General features: G+C 49.6%; 1 protein-coding gene across 1 annotated transcript in view; it reads right to left on the reverse strand.

Annotated features, from left to right (window-relative positions):
- Positions 1–11,105, reverse strand: part of UBASH3B (ubiquitin associated and SH3 domain containing B) — a 54,073-nt gene extending 42,968 nt beyond the window's left edge. Inside the window, exon 1 of the mRNA XM_048968504.1 lies at positions 10,829–11,105. Within this exon, the coding sequence (XP_048824461.1) occupies positions 10,829–10,989 (161 nt within the window). The 5' untranslated portion in view covers positions 10,990–11,105. The remainder of the gene's footprint in view (positions 1–10,828) is intronic.
- Positions 11,106–15,733: the final 4,628 nt, after the last annotated feature.

Consider the following 15,733-nt stretch of genomic DNA (forward strand, 5'->3'; position numbering starts at 1 on the left):
AGTAGGTGTATGTGTAAGTAGGCATATTTCTTGCCATATATTCTTACTATTAGCCCTAAAATTCTAGGGGGTCTTCAGTACGTCTGCAGTTGGGTTAAGATGTGTAACCTGGAGATCTGCAGTAGGGTTACAGAAATGGAAGAAGCCCTTTCCTTTCTTTCCCAGATTCAGAAATACCTCTGGTGCAGGAAACAGAACAGTGCCCCAGGGAAGGCAGAGCAGCGTTTGGGTGGAGCAAGGGGCCTCTGTCTTCTGGATGCTTTGTGCTCCTGGTAAGGCCTGTGAAGGTTATGGAAATGGTAAAAGGAGGGGTGCTCCAGGGACTGCCCTGGTCTTGGTGAGACACCATAAGAATAGGACTTAGAGAAAGTCATAACAGATTTAAATCTTGCAGACTTTTGAGAAGGGAAGTTATTATTCCTCGCCTTTGAATGCATCATACATAGCAGGGGAGAGGAAGACATTAAAATTCCTTATTTCAACATTTCTTTTCACCTAAGGTAGGGCGGTGGGAGGAAAGTCTCGCTGCACGTTTGCACTAATTAATGCCAAGTGACCTTTGCAGGGAGAGAGGTCTCCATGGCCACGTCTGTCTGCTCACAGAGACAAACCTCTGCAGAAATGCTAGCTGGCGTGGGAAGCTCAGGGGGCAAAAATGGCATAGAGGTGAGTGCTCAGCATGACTCAGAACCCTTCTCTGGCAAAGCTTCTAGTTGCTGGGGTACTGTCTGAAGAGTATAAGCAGGATTGGTACAGCTCATTGCTTTCTGAAACCCAGAGGGTTGGATTTCCCACTGTCATTTCCTTCATGCAGCCATTTTAAGCAGACACAAAGCAGGGGGAAATATTGCTCTGACGGGCTGACCGCTCTGCTTAGCCTGCAGAGAGAGCAAAACCTTTCTGTACCTCTGTCCATTCCATCTATTAGGACCAATGGGATGTAATCATCTGCTTAGGGCTTTCTTGAATGGGAAGCCAGTGTCCTCTGCATGTCTTAACAGAACCCATTCAGCCATCAGCACAAACTGTCACCCACCATTGCCAACGCTGACATGTCTCAGCCTGGAGTTCTGACCTGGAACACTCTGGCAGGCTGATCACATTTCCTGGCTGAAGCTGGTTTATAGATTACTTGGATATCAGCAGCACATGAGTGAGGGAGGAAAATCGATGCTTACAATCCAATTCAAAGTCTACTGAATCCAAGGGAATGATTCCTCTTCAAGTCAATACTCTCTGAATGAGGCAGGACAAAGGAGAGCTTTGACGGCAATTGATTTTTGAGGGAAAGGAGCCGTGCCTTTCGCTAGGTTGGAAAATGACTTGTTGCAAAGTAAAGGCAGAATCCACGCTGAGCTGGGGAAGTGATTGGAGGCTGTGCAAAGTCTGCAGTGATGAGAGGCAGACCGGCTTCGGTCTCTAATGAAGGGAATTGAGAGGGGCTGTGCGTCACACACAGAAGTACTCTACTGTGAGAAGTGAGACGGTGAGAACTGATAATGAGAACGAAGAACTTCCTTTGATTATTGCTTCTCATGTCCTACAATGCAATCTACATCTTGAAAGAAAGCTCCTCGTTTAGATGTGAGATCCCCTTGCCTCTGCGTGCTTAGAAAAGCAAAAAGAAAGGTTAACCTGAGTGGGTACAGTGTGAGCTTCTTCTTTCTATTAAGCTCTGCACGGATGCAGTAGAACCACAGGTATGAGGGGCTAATTTGAGCTGCAGCAGGCAGGTGCTGCACAGACGTGCTGAGATGGTGCTGAGAGAACTGCTGAGCCCCAGCAGGCAGTGATGGTTGAGCCCTTCTGGGGCAGGACTGGGCACAGCAGCTAGAGCCAAATCATGGCACTGCACATCTCAGAACTAACGGGATGCACGCATACGCATTAAAATACCAAGAGGAAATGAAATCAGGGAGACGCCAATCCGGATAGCCCAACTGAGCACTTGTAAGGTGGAATGGCATTTAGCTACCTTAACAACAGCAGCGAAGGAATGGCTGCACAAATCTGCCCTGTGTCACAGCACTCAAAATCAGAATGGCTGCAAAGCCCCTGAGCCAGCCATGCACTGGGTGATATCAATTAAAACCCCCAACCCTCCTCCAGCAGCGGTAACAAATGTGCCCAGGGCTGCCTGGATGCTCCTGGAATTCACCACTTCTCACCCAGACCATCAATAACGATAGCAAATGAGTGAAAAAGAAGTATTTTTCGGGAGTTTTTATTCCAACTGAAAACTTGTCTCTGCTTTGACGCGTACCTTGAAGCAAAGGAACAATTATCTAGTCACAACACTCAATGCCATTTGCATAATGTCAACTAAATTGCTCAACTGCTTCGAATGCTTTTGTCATTAGAAAGATATTCCACAAATAAACTGACTGCATATCCCCGACACTCCAAACTAATGGGTTACAAGTAAGTGAAAGATAAAGCAGCATGCTACAAGAATTCTTCCCTTGCCATTACTTACACTCAACCTACGGAATCACAACATTTCATGGCTATTACTGAACTCATTTTTAGTGCCCCTCTTCTCACTTCTGTATTGAGGCTGCATTCTGTAAAAGGTGCTTCAGATGAGCATCAGCAGCCTTGGGGCAGGAAGTGGTGGGAGTCAGAAAGAGACACTGACCACAAAGAGGGTCTCCATGGGAGGTGAGTTCCTCTATCCAAAGTGGCATCTGATGGACCTGTGTGGGACGCTGGATGACGAGATGGAGAATTTGTATAAATGCTGACATTTCCCTTGGCAAGCAGAACATTTTACTTCAGGGAGAAGAAAGAAAATAGTATGTGTGTGTATGTGTGTATGTTTGATTTTCCTTTTGTGTAATGGCACTGCCTTTATCAAACCAAATTGAACAGCATCAGCTCTCCTGTGCCACTTCAGCTCAGTCTGTGTGATGGAGCTCTGTGGCCCAGCCTACCCCTGCAGCCCCAATATAGAAGTGAAGGGAACCCAAAATTTCTGTTTTTCTCCCAGAGGCCTTGATAGTGATTCTTACTTGCACATGGACTCCATCTGAAAAGTGTTAAGGCAGTATCTCCCTAAAGGAAGCTTTTGTAGGAATGGAAGTCAGGTAATGGCTGGGTGCAACCCTCAGTTGGTATGTAAGCATTGCTCCAACAAAGTCAATGCTGCTGGGATGACTGATGCTACTGGAAGGCTTTGCCCTTTAGAATGTGAATGCATTTATGACGCAGCTCCTCTGTGGGGGGTTGAAGAGGCTGTGAAGGGAATATAAATGTGTCTCATAAGGTGCAGCTGTAATCACATTTATCCCAAGGCTTGCTTGTTTTGCCTGTGGACCAGAGTAAATATGAACCTGATCCAATTCTTGTTTAGTTTGAGATTTCTTTGAACTGCTCCTGGGAGAACTGACTGCAACTGATCCGTGGGTAATGCATTGTGATTTGACACTTGCTAAGAGTTGGCAGCCGCTCTCAGAAAGAAATATCGATTGCAACGAATAAATTCAATATCGTAGTGGAACAAGGGAGCGGGACATCATTGACACCATTTAGTCTGCAGTTCTGGAGCACCCTTTGTCTTGAGTGGATGGCAAGCATTCATTAAGGTGCCTTCTCTGGCATCAGGCTATATGGTCTCGTTTTCAATTCTGCTGTCTGTAGAGTAGGAACGATGCTTGTTTCAGAGCAGCTGTTCACAGCACTGGCATTCTTACACAGCTGTGAATGTCGCCCATCAGTCTAACTCGCTGTAACCAGGGGTAACAACCAGGAGTAACAGAACTGGGGGCCATGCTGAGGCGAGTGCCTGGCAGCAGGAGGTGAGGATGGTGCTCTCCTCTTTCTCTCCCCATGCTCCTCTCTGGCAACATCTCCTCTCATAGCTCCAGTGTGTAATTGCTTTCTTTCTATTTGAACCAGAAAGTTCTCAGGTCCCGGCTAGATGCTGCCACATCTCTGCACCCAGCTCTGCTGGCTGTGCTCATCTTGGTTCCTTTGGGAATTTTTAGGGAAAAGGCTGAAGCTTCCTGGGGAGCGGAGGAGCAATAGCTCCGGGTGTGAGGGTGAGCATCACTTGGCTGCTTACCATGAGTCATGGGGGGAGACATTAAAAAGTGCCTTTTGCAGCTGGGACATATCAAGGCTTCAGGAAAAATACCGGAGGAATGCATGGGCAGAGCAGCACCTGTGTCTCATGAGCAAACAGAAGAGGTACAAAACATCTAAATACTGTTTTTGGAGCTTGTCAGTGGTTCCGTTGCTTTCAGCAATTCCCCCAACCTATCCTATTATTTCTTGCAGTTCCTTTTTTTTCCCTTCCAGTTTACACCTCTCTCTAAATTCAGCCTTTGTGCAGGAGATGGCAGGGACAAAATAATGCCCAGGGAAGCCAAGGCCTATTCTTTTCAGGTCTGTTTATACAGTGGTGAGTAAAACACAAGCACCATGGTGCACCCCATTGTAATGCACAAAGCCTGCAGAGAGTCTTGGTGATGGAATCCAAAACGCTGTCAGCTGCTGAACTACAGCTCTTTTGATGACTCTGCTTGTTGAGGATAATTAGGCTGGTGCATTACAGACACACACACGGATGTCTCTATTCTTGTTGCAGTCACAGAACACACGCTGTGCATCCACTATGAGCACCAGTTAAACCTAGGGCAACATTTGCAAGCGCACACAGGAATTGGGAGGCCGGTTTACCATCAGAGGTGCCTTGAAAACACAAGCCTCAGAGAATCCAGCAGGGTTAGCAGCATTCAGAAGCATTCAATTTTGGTTTTGAAACTTTTGCTCAAAACCTCTCAGAGGATGGAATTTCCCTTATGTCTGTCAGTGTGTCTGTGCAGCAGCTGGCTGTGCCGATGGAGCATGGCTCTCACATTGCAAACACCAGGAGAAATGGAAGGGTAAACTTCCACACGGCTTTATCAGGAAGTACTGCAGAGTTCTGCAAGAACAGCCCAACCTGCCACTGTCACCGTGCCTCCCAGGGGAGGAATAACCAGCATTTTATGCAAGCAGGGCTTCATTCAAATCCCTCGTGTTGGGTGTCTGAAATCGTGAGTTTCTCTAGCGAGCTTCTGTCTTGAGAATCTCAGCAGTAGTTTGTGTGGTCTCCTGACAGTGACATTGAGTGTGAGAGTGGGAGAGAAAGGGACAGAAAGGGAAAAGGTAACAGCGATATCTTTATGTCACCCTGCAGCTGATATGCAGCTTGAAAGGGAACTGCATCTAAGGATGGAGTTATTAACGCGATGGGTTTTGATTCTGTGAGCTGAAGGTGACTCTGTGCCCTGTCCATGACCTGGGGATCTGCAGCTCCTGTCCTCTCTTGGGCAGGGCTGGGTCTGGGATGCGGTGTCATCACAGAGCCATGTCAACATGCAAAGTGTTTTGTATTTTAATACCAAAACCAAGGATGCACTCGGGGCCCAGGAAGGTTTCTAACAACTCTGTCTGAAGTTAGGCAACCTGGAGAAGCACAGAACATGGGGATAGCTGTCCCCAGGCTGACCTGCCATGGAACCAGGAACTCATTGCATACAGTGATGCTACTTAGATGTGTGGCTGAAGGCACTGTAGAGTTCTTGTTTCTCCTTTTGAACGCATGCAAGTTTGCCTTCTGTGCAGTGAGTGCTGATGCAGCAGGCACTGCAGTGATGTGCTGACCTTGGCTGCATCATGAGCAGTCTGTGTCCAGGGATGCTCTGCTCCTGAGCAGCTCTTAGTGTTGTGGCAGGAGCATTTCTTTGATGATATCAGCCCTGAATATCTGACTGTTCTGCTCTCCCAGCTGTCAGATATGATTAATGGCAGTCATGGATCCCAAATGACTGAGGTGCTGTGGAGCACTGCTGCTGCCAGTACCTTTTTAGATTGAGACCTGATTGTGAAATGACTTCTTCAGCCACTGGTAAGAGAAGATCTCTCTCCATATGAAAACTTTATACAATGTCATGGAAATAGAAGTTATATTGAGACCAGATACCCAAGCCTTCTGGTTAAGCTAATAGACAGAAACTGTGCAGACTGAAGTGCAAGTGCCAGCCTCACTATGGTTTCCAGCTTAACTCAGCTTCCAGAGGAACAGCAAACGTCAGGAGTCCTCTATGTTTTATCACTTAATATCTTTCAAGAAATGAGCAATCTGATGGAGATCTCCCTGCACCAAACACATGGAGTGCATAGCAGCCCAAACTCTGCGGAAATATTCTCTCAGTTCCACAGCAGAAATCTACAATAAAGCCAATGAAAAAAATCCATATGTAGAGCAGCCACAGGACCTGGTCCCAAACGCGTGTGCTCGAACTCTCCTCCAGCACACCTTCCTGGCAGCTGCTAACTCCATTCCTGTCCTCGGTGTGCTGCAGACCTGTTGGACCCCTTCCAGCACAGATGTACGATTGTTCAGAGACCTCAGTGCTGACCCAAAGAACTGCGATACACAACGAGAGCACTTAATTGCTCAAACTGTTGCTCAAGTTACAGTGCAGAATCTCATCCGTTAAACCCTGGCGTGGGCAGAGCTGTGGGTTCCCAGCTCCCCTGGAAGATTTCAGCAAGCACAAAGAGCAGGAGGGTGGCAGCAAGGAAAGGAGGTCTCCTCTGAGCAGTCTTCCACTGTACGTGGTACAGAGTTCACAAATGCTGCCTGTGAAGCATTTCCACTGCTCTGATGGCTGATCTGCAGCACTACAAAGAGAAGCCTTGTGATTCAATGGTGTGTGGCCCAGTGGCTCAACCCAAAGCCACTGCCCTGTGGAAGATGAGCACAGAGGGCATTGGAGAAAGTTTCTTCCTCAGCCCCTGGGGCAACAATGCCCAAATCTTCTGTTTGGAAGCTGAAGATTTCTTCCAGCGCTGTTAACAAGCTTGGAAATGCACTTTTAGTGCAGCCTCCATAGCAGTGTGTTTTTGTGTCCATTTCTTCATGTGAGATGGAGTTCCCCTCCATCCCCCAGGCCAACACAGGTCACTATGAATCATGAAAATGCCAAGGTTGGGCTTAACTGGGGCCTGTGTGATGCCAGTGTTTTGGGCTGGCCCTTTGTAGTAAGATGAATTTCAGCCAAGAGTATTTGCAGAATAACACCCTGAAGGAACAGAAGGAACAGAAACCACTTCAAAATCCAAAGATTATCTGCAGCACTTGTTTGCGTGTGCAGTATTTTCCCAAATCCAGCACAAACCCTGGAGGAGCGAGGGATTTCACAGCCTTTCCGTGCTGCAATACTGCTATGTTGCTAAGCCTGTTACTAGGCAAAACATGTTTGAGCAGCAGAGAAAACATTTTCAAAACACAGGAGAAGATATTAGCGTTTGTAAACTGGACTTGAACTTCTTTTCTTTGAGAATAATGAAATTGATACCCCTAAATTCTTGTAGTTACTGGGAAGTAAATCAGACTGGCTCTGTTCTGCTCGGGTCCAAGAAGATGCGGTGCAGCTCGGTGAGCTGATGCCTCTCATGCATGTGGGTGTGGAGTTACACCCAGGTGATGTTCTGTGAGAGGGAGGAGGAAGGAAATATGTAACAGAGGGAAGTGGTGAAATTGGTTCCCTGGTAGCTCTGTCACATTCCTGGCTGTGTGAGCTTTGTAGGCGAGAAGTGTTTGCAGTCATGCCCAGCGCCTCAGATCTGCCCACTGTGCTGTGAGCCGCAGCTATGGGCAGCCTGTCCACAGGGATGGCTGCGGTGCTTCGGGCTGAGATGATGGGAAGGAGCATCAGCTCAGTTCTGCAAAGTGTTGTCACTTGTGTCACTTATCTCTTATGCTTATCACACAGCCTGGCAACCAAAACAGCACGAGGGCTGCAATTTCAGCGTTCTGTTTGTGGATGGTGATTTGCCTAGCTTGAGTAATGACAGGGGCCTGACACTTATCTTCATTTCTCCACATCCAGTTCTCTTCTGAAACAGCACGTGGGGTTGTGGCTTGAATTCAGAACCACAAGTAACATTCTAAATGTTACATGTTTATATATACACGACACACTAAGATGCAGAAGGCAGGATTTCTCCTCATATTACATTTCTGACTTTCTGTTCCTGAGGATGGCTTGGAGGAGCTTCAGCTGTGACACGAAACTGCCACAACTACCGCCGTGCTCCCAGCTCCTGGCAGCACTGACCTCTGTGCTGTGCAGGATGGAGGATTTCAGCCTGCAGAAGCGGCCTCCACCTCTTAGATTTTCCCATGCTCAGCATTATACAGAGATATGAAATATGCAATAGATTTTTTTTTTTAAATTATGCATACATGTGTGATAGTTTTGGTCGTTCCCCTGTGGTTTCAATGGCCTGTAAACTACGTAGTGCTTCCCTTGTGCTTGCTCTCAGGAAGGCTATCAGCACGTATAAGAGGACTAACATGCAGCAATGGGATGCCAGGCCAGGTCTGTGGGTGCGAGCACTGGCAGCAGACCCATAACAAATGAGTGCAACATCACAGGACTGTTGGGAAATGTATGAAATCTCTTTCTAAAGGAAGATGTTGCGTTGAGGGTCTTGAGACACTGAGGATCTGCTTGGATGGCGTGTGACCTTGGGTAGAATGTTTGTCTGAGTGCCCAAATTGCAAAATGGCAACGATAGCATCGCCTCTGCCCTCCTTCCTGGTTTAAGTCAGAAACTATTTGGGATCAGGACAGTCTCCTTTGTGACTAGACAGTACGTAATGCAATGGGCTAATTACAAAATAAAAAAATAATGAACCTGTGCTCAGAGGAAAAGCCCAACAAATACTTCTCACAGTAACAGCCTGAAACGCTGGTATAGTGCTGTGGTTTCAGCAACTGCCATCCAGAGGTGATCTCCCCAGTTTTCACAGCACTGCACACAGCTCACAGCAGCTCAGCTGAACTGTGGCTGTTGCTGGGAAAGAGGAAAAGAGACCAACAGAGAAGAGAAACCTCAGGGTCTCATTCTGACCTGTGGTAGGAATTACCTGAAATTGCTGGAATTGGAAACTAACGGTTAGGCACTGTGGGTGCTGGGCAGTGTCTCAGCATGCTTTCAGTACCAGGTATCACCTGAAAGCAGCGCTCATGCCATCTCCAGGCACCTCCCCTGGCCCAGCTGTGCCATGCAGCCCAGGGAGGTGCCAGCAGCGATGGCCCTCAGCATCACGCCTGGCAGACGAGTCTGACAGCTCGGAGCTCTGCTGTCACAAGGCTTTGGAGCAGATGGTCGCCCCTTTGCAGTGTCAGCCTGCCTTCTGCCCAGCACAGAGCTGCAGCCCCGCTTCACCTGGCTCCCACTGCCTGCCGTTACCCTGGCTTTGAGATGCAGAATGGCTGGGAGAACTTTGGGCCAAGACTCACTGGGGCTCTCTGCTAAGGCTGTTGTGCCACAGTGGCTCTGGGGGGGATGGTGTTTTGCCTCTTTAGCAACTTGCCTATCTCCTTCATTTACACAGCATGGCAATGTGGCAGGAGTTAGAAGGCAGCAGAGCCCCTTGGGGCAGGTCCTGCTGCCTCACTGCCCGTCTCACGCTTCTGAGCGCACCCTCGGTGGCAGAGCCTGGTTGTCTGCTGTTATTTCTGTTTTGCTACTTATGTGAACTTTGGAGACAAACTATTTGCAGGATTTCCAGCAGGCTGGAACAGGGCACTATGAGCTCCTTCCGATGGGGAAAGCAGACCCGTTCCAGCAGACAGACACGTTGTCCAGCAGGGTTACAGCACAGTATCCTGGATTTCGTATCCAGACGGTTTACCCTGCTGCCTGGTGGCATTTCCAGTGAGCATTCCTTGCAGCAGGGGATATTTCGCCCCTCTCTCTGCTTTGCATTCCGTGTTTAAACTTTTCTATCCTATACACGTGAAGCTTCGGTTTCGTTTTTATCAAACGTTGGAGTTTTCTTAGGCAGGAATATAAACCACAGCACAGCTCCTCAGCGCATGGCGAGGTGCAAGCAGGGCTGCCTGCCAGCTGTGACGGCACTGTTGCACAGGTAACAGCCACTTTCATTCACACTCAACCTGCTTCTCTCTCCAGCTACTCTGGAAGCTGCACATCTGTTTTTTCCAACAAGCGCAGAGCATGAAGTCACCGGTTTTGTACTATCTTCATTTGCAGGCATTGTCTGTAAGTGCTGTACGTTGGTTTCTGTACATGACTACAGATCACTGACAGGCAGAAGGAGAGTAAGTAGGACAATGGAAAGCACACGGGACTTGATGGCTGTGTCAGCCGGTCCACAGCAGCCTGACATTTGTCCTTAGGACTGCATGTGTGCATCTCTGTATTTATGGACAAAAACCGCACAGGGATGTCTGAAAAAACCAACGAGTTCTGACTGGCATCAACAACAACAGGGAAACTTAAGCAGATCAAGGAAACGTCCAAATCCCCCCAGGACTCGTTTCCATCCTAACGCACAGTCCCACTTTAGGAGTCACTCTATTTAAACCGGGAGAATCATTAAGCTATCATTAGGTGCCGCCTCATTCATTTAAAGCACGAGCAGGAAAATTAGAGCGGGGCATCGCTAAATTAGACGAGAAAACCCTACCGCTTCGCACTACTGACATCTTCTCTTTCCTTTCTTGTGTGTAACGCCAGCGCTCAGGCAGCGCTCAGAGCGCAGGAACGGGCTCCGCTTTCAGCCAGGGGGAACCGAAGCATCGCTCCGCGGTGACCCCGAGCTTCCAGCGGCTCTGCCCCCAGCGGAGCCCACCTGCGCCCGGGACCCGCAGCGGCCCCACGGCTCCGCTCGGCCGCAGCATCCCCGCCCGGGCGGCCCGGAGAGCGGCGCAGCCCCCAGCCCGGCTCCGAGCGCACATCACCGCGGCGGGGAAAAACGAAAAGGGGGTGGGGGGGAGGAAGGGGCCGCGCGGAGACTTACGCCCGAGCTTTGGGGAAGCCCATTGACAGCAGGATTTCCAGCGACGAGCCGTGTTTGATGGTCCCCGCGCGGTGCTGCCGGTTCCGCCGGGGGATGACTTTGCTGTACAGCTCCTCTTTGGCAGCCATGGCGTGCGGTGCGGGCTGCCCGCGCTGGGCCATCACGCAGCCATCGCCGGCCGCGCAGGGCCATGCACACCGCAGCGCCCCGCCGGGGGCCGCGGCCGGGGCAGAGCCGAGGGGCTGCGCCCTCCTCCGCGCCTCCGCTCCGCGCTGCTCCGCGGCCCCGGGGCCACACGTGCGCGCCCGGCGGCCGCTCCGAAGCTCCGGGAGCCGAACGCCCGCGCCGCGGCCCCGCGCAGCCCGCCCCCGCTCTTAAAGCCGCCGCCCGGCGCCGCGGGCTCCGCTCGGGGATGGGAGAGGAGGGGGGGGGGGGGGGGAAGGAAGGGGGGTTCTCTTTCTGCTGGAAGAGCGCACGCAGCCTTGTGGAAAGCGGGGAAGGTGCGCGCTGTTATTTTTTTTTTGCTTATTTATTTATTTTCCCGGAGGAAAGAGCTCTGCGCGATGCTGCCCTGAGCGCGCAGGAGAGGCGGCGGAGGGGGGAGGATGGAACTCTGGGGCTGTGGTGCTGTGTGGCTCCAGGGCTCGGTGCCGCTGGGTGAACTGTGGGAACACGGAGCTTTGAAGCGGGTCTAGTGAGAGGCAGCAGAGTTGCGCTCCGATTTTTTCACCTCCATCCTCGGTTTCTGCATCCTTTGCAGCCCTCTCCGGGCCATTACATGCAGTATGTGGCCTCGGAGTTCCCCCCTGGAGGACTTTGCACCTCCAGTCAAGAGTTATCCTCTTTCTCTCCCTCCTCTCACCTCTCCTTTGCCTTTCTCCCACATCTCCTCCTGCCCCAGTTCCTCATCTGAAGGCAGCCGGGTCCACCCTGCTGGGCACCCAGGAACGCAGGGAGCGGTGTGACAGCGGAGCCCTGCACATAAATAAAAACAGTGAAGATGCTGTTCTATAAAGTGCAACAGTTTATGCTGGGAAAGGAAGCAGTGTTGGCAGTGACAGTCCTATCCCTATCACAGCTGGTTTGTAGCATCAATGAGGCATCAGTGAAACACCCTCTTTCCTGCAGAGGTGAGGTACCGACCCAGCCTTCACACCTCCCCAGAACCTTCCAGAATCCAATCAATATCCAGGAATTCACACCAGCAGAACCTATGAGGGAGGAGAGCGTTGCTGTGTTTTGGCTTAACTCGATGTGCCTCATTTCTGCGTGCTTTTTTGCTCTGTCTGTATTACTCAGTCAGGAAGTAACAATAAAAATGCAATTTGTTATGGATGTGGCTTCCAGGGACTTTGCCCAGATGAGAATCCCTTCCCTCTGGCTGCTCCAGATTCATCCAATCAATTAAGAAATCACATAATACAGTGTTGAAATTCATAAGCCGTCGGTTCAAGTGGCTGCATGGCTGATTGGAATGGCTTTTCAGGCCTGCTGAAACAGCCTCAGGTCTTTGCAACTTCGGTGAGTGCCTCTGCATTGGATCAAGGTGAGGCTTTTTGCATTAGAATGCGTTCCTTGAAATAATACTTTTGTGTGTGTGTGTGTGATTGAAAGCTGAAAGTGAAAGTGTTTCAATGATCAAATAGGAAAGGGGAAAGAAAAATGAAAGGAAAGCAAACAGAAAAAGCAAAACACCCGGAAAATTGTGTTTCAGTCCCCAAATGAATGAAAAAATGGGTACAGGTAAAGAAATTGTGGGTATGTGACACTGGGGATACACACTTCATGTTAAGATGCTGTCAGGTTTTCATGTGAGGCCTTTCTCTTTCACCTGGCACAAACACAGCTCTCCATGTGTGTGCAGAACTCGGTGCTGATCATCATTGTCCCACCTTGTGGGCGCTGCTGCCTGGGCTCTGCTTTAGGAATTCCTCTGTGAAACTCACACATGTTCCCTCCAACTCCAGGAAGATGCATTCTTGGGGGATGTTTTACATCACTTCCTTCAATGCTGGGAAAAAAAAAGACAACACAGCATTAATTGGAGGGGGTGCAGGAATACCACGATGGACAGTGAGTGGGAGTGCTGCTGTGTGCTTCCATAGGAGGCGATCAGGCCCTAAGGAATCTGAGCCAAATTTCGCTGTCTCTCCAGCCTGATGCAGCCTCCTTGTGAGCACACAGCAAAGGGTCCATTCCCCAACAACGGGAATACTCTGAAATAAACAGCACAACAGCAGGAAGCGGAGCAGAGGCTTTGCTTTCCTTCTCAGCTTCCCTCCCAGGAGCTCAATGCCATCAGAGAGCCCTGACCCAGGGCTGGGCTGCCGACATCTCCCAGCTGCACTGGGGCAGGAGGGAGAAGCAGCAAGGAATGGCTGTGCCTCCCCCCTGCCTGTCCCTGGAGAAGAGAAACACCGAGTAAAAGCTGCACAGAGCAGGGCACAGCAAGATCACTGCTCCCCAGCCTTCAGCCTGCTCTGGCAGTTATTTGCATGCTGAAGTCGTTTCACACACATGGATTGTCCCCATGGCCCATCTGCAGCTGCAGGAGGGTGACAGCCTCCCCCCTTATCTTGCTTTGGCACCCCCTGTGTTATCTGTGTCAGCTTTTGGGGCCGAGCATCTGAAAGCATTAAATAATTAAAAATTGAGTCTGCCCCAAGCACTTTTTCCCCTCTTATTTTGTCTCTGGCGTTCCCAAATGTCGAGAAACAGTGATTTATCACTGAGAAAAGTGAACAGCTGCCTTACCCTTGATTCAAAACAGCATGAAAACTGAGGCAAAATTATTAGTCAGATTTCTGACCGAGTTGAGACGCTGCAGCAAACTTCAGCCCATTTCCTCTGCAGTTCACAGTTGCTCTGCGGCAGCGCTGGTGACTGCTGGGCTTTGTGTCCCAGAGGGCCACATTCCTGAGAGCAGATCAGTCTTAAAGCTTAAAACACCTTTCCCCAGGTGTTCTGCCTCCAGTAATGGAGCTGCTCGTAGCTGCAGATCTGTCCCACAGGGGTGGTCCCCTCGCTTTGCTAAGCATCCATCTGCACAGGGAATGGGTGGGGGTGGAGGTGTGGGGATGCGTTGGGCCCTGGGGGGTCCCAGCACTGCTGGCTTCAGCAGAGAGCAGCTGGGCCTTTGGCCTGCAGGAGCCAAGCTGCCCACAGGGAATGGAGAATTGGCTTTTCCAGCTTGGATTTTCATCAAGTTTGGGGTGTATTTTCCTCATTACAAATAAAATCCACTTGGGTTTCACCATAATCCCTTCATTTGTGGAGTTGCGGAGTCAAGCTGGACTGTGCGGTGAAGCCAAGAGGCAAGGCGTCCTTGGGATGCTCAACTGGAGGGCAGAGGGCAGGGGTGACATGGAGCCCCACTTCCCAGCCCTGTTCTCACTCAGAAGGAAGATACAATGGTGTGTATTTTGAAACACTCGGAGCTATTTGTAGTTAGAATGCAACAGGGGGTTCAGCATAAGGAAGGGCCCCCAGGCTGGGTGTGTGCCCAGCCTCCCCCCGCCTCTATGGTCCTGTGCAGTGATGGTGCTGGGGGTGCAGGGGGGGGACAGCAGCTTCCTTTGGCATGATGGACTTCCATGGGTTGCACTGCTGGATGGGCAGTGAGCAGCTGAGGCCTTGCAAATTCAAAGTTTACCCATTGAGTTCTTCCAAGGGTTGAGCAAATGGCTGCATGCAGCAGATCTTCCTTTCAATTCCCCCTAATGACATGCAGATGGGGAAGTGATGTATGTGGTGCTGTGCAAGAAGCTCTCAGGAGCTCTGCATTAGCACAGGTGGGATTTCAGAGGGACCTAAAGCCACCAATACACTGCCATAGTGGTACAAAACCCACTGGGCATCATGGTCAGCTCGTGGTCTGCCCTGTGCAATCCTGGCCTCCGTTAGTAGAAGAGATGCTGGGCAAACAAAACACTGATGAGCTCTGAGCTTCTCACTTGCCCACGTCCAAGAAACATCTTGAACTATCTTATCCGTTGGATTTCATGTCTGTTTCTGCTACACTTGTATGAATGTAGTTTATTGTGGTGATTATTTACTTGCTTGGGTATAAGCCAAGAAATAAGGAGATACAATAGAAAGCTGCTGGGATTTCCCCAACTCCCACACACAGTAAAGTATGCCGACGTGCTGGAGGTTGTACAGAATCTGCAGCGTTTCTGAAAAGGCCTTTCTGTTTGACTCTTCCTTTGGTGTAATTATTAATTTGGTCGTGATTTGCTTAGCTGCATTCCTGTGTAATTAAAGGGGATTTTGTCAGATTACTTCGAGCAAAAAAACCGTGTTTGTTTGATTTGATATTGGCAAGGAAAGGAAGGGAGTGCTTATGATCACTTGAAATCTTCCTAATTCTAATTACTGGAAAAGATACAAAGTTGGTGGTTTGGTTTGTCTCATGGATAGCAATAATCCAAAAGAGGTGGAGGAGTGACTCTATGGATCATTACAGTTTCTTTTCTCATTTTTTTTCTTATTTTTGGTCTTAGCCTTCCTCTCTTTGGGCATTGCAATGGTCTTTGAGTGGAGGATGGAAGTGCATGCAAGCAAACATGAAAACGGCTGATCAGATTCCATGAAGGTCCTTGAAATGGGAAAAAGAGGGTGATAAAGCAGGGATGGTGGAAATAAGGAGAATTTGAAGAAGGTGTTTGTAATGCAGTGCTCAGAAATGCTAAGGAACAGACGAGGGCAGTTTTTAATGCCTCTGGTAAGAATTTTATCTGGCAAACCGCCCCTTAATAGCGCATGTGTTTGTATGGCAGAACAGGATTGTTGTACATGTTTGTGTATGTCCACTATTGACACATTTCTGTGCTTTGAGAGGGTCTTGAAGGTGTAATTTCAATGTGAGGGAACGTAATCCAACATCTTGCTTTGGCTGCAAGCATT

Source organism: Lagopus muta, chromosome 22 (assembly GCF_023343835.1).
Source record: "Lagopus muta isolate bLagMut1 chromosome 22, bLagMut1 primary, whole genome shotgun sequence".
In the NCBI taxonomy this organism is placed as follows: domain Eukaryota; kingdom Metazoa; phylum Chordata; class Aves; order Galliformes; family Phasianidae; genus Lagopus; species Lagopus muta.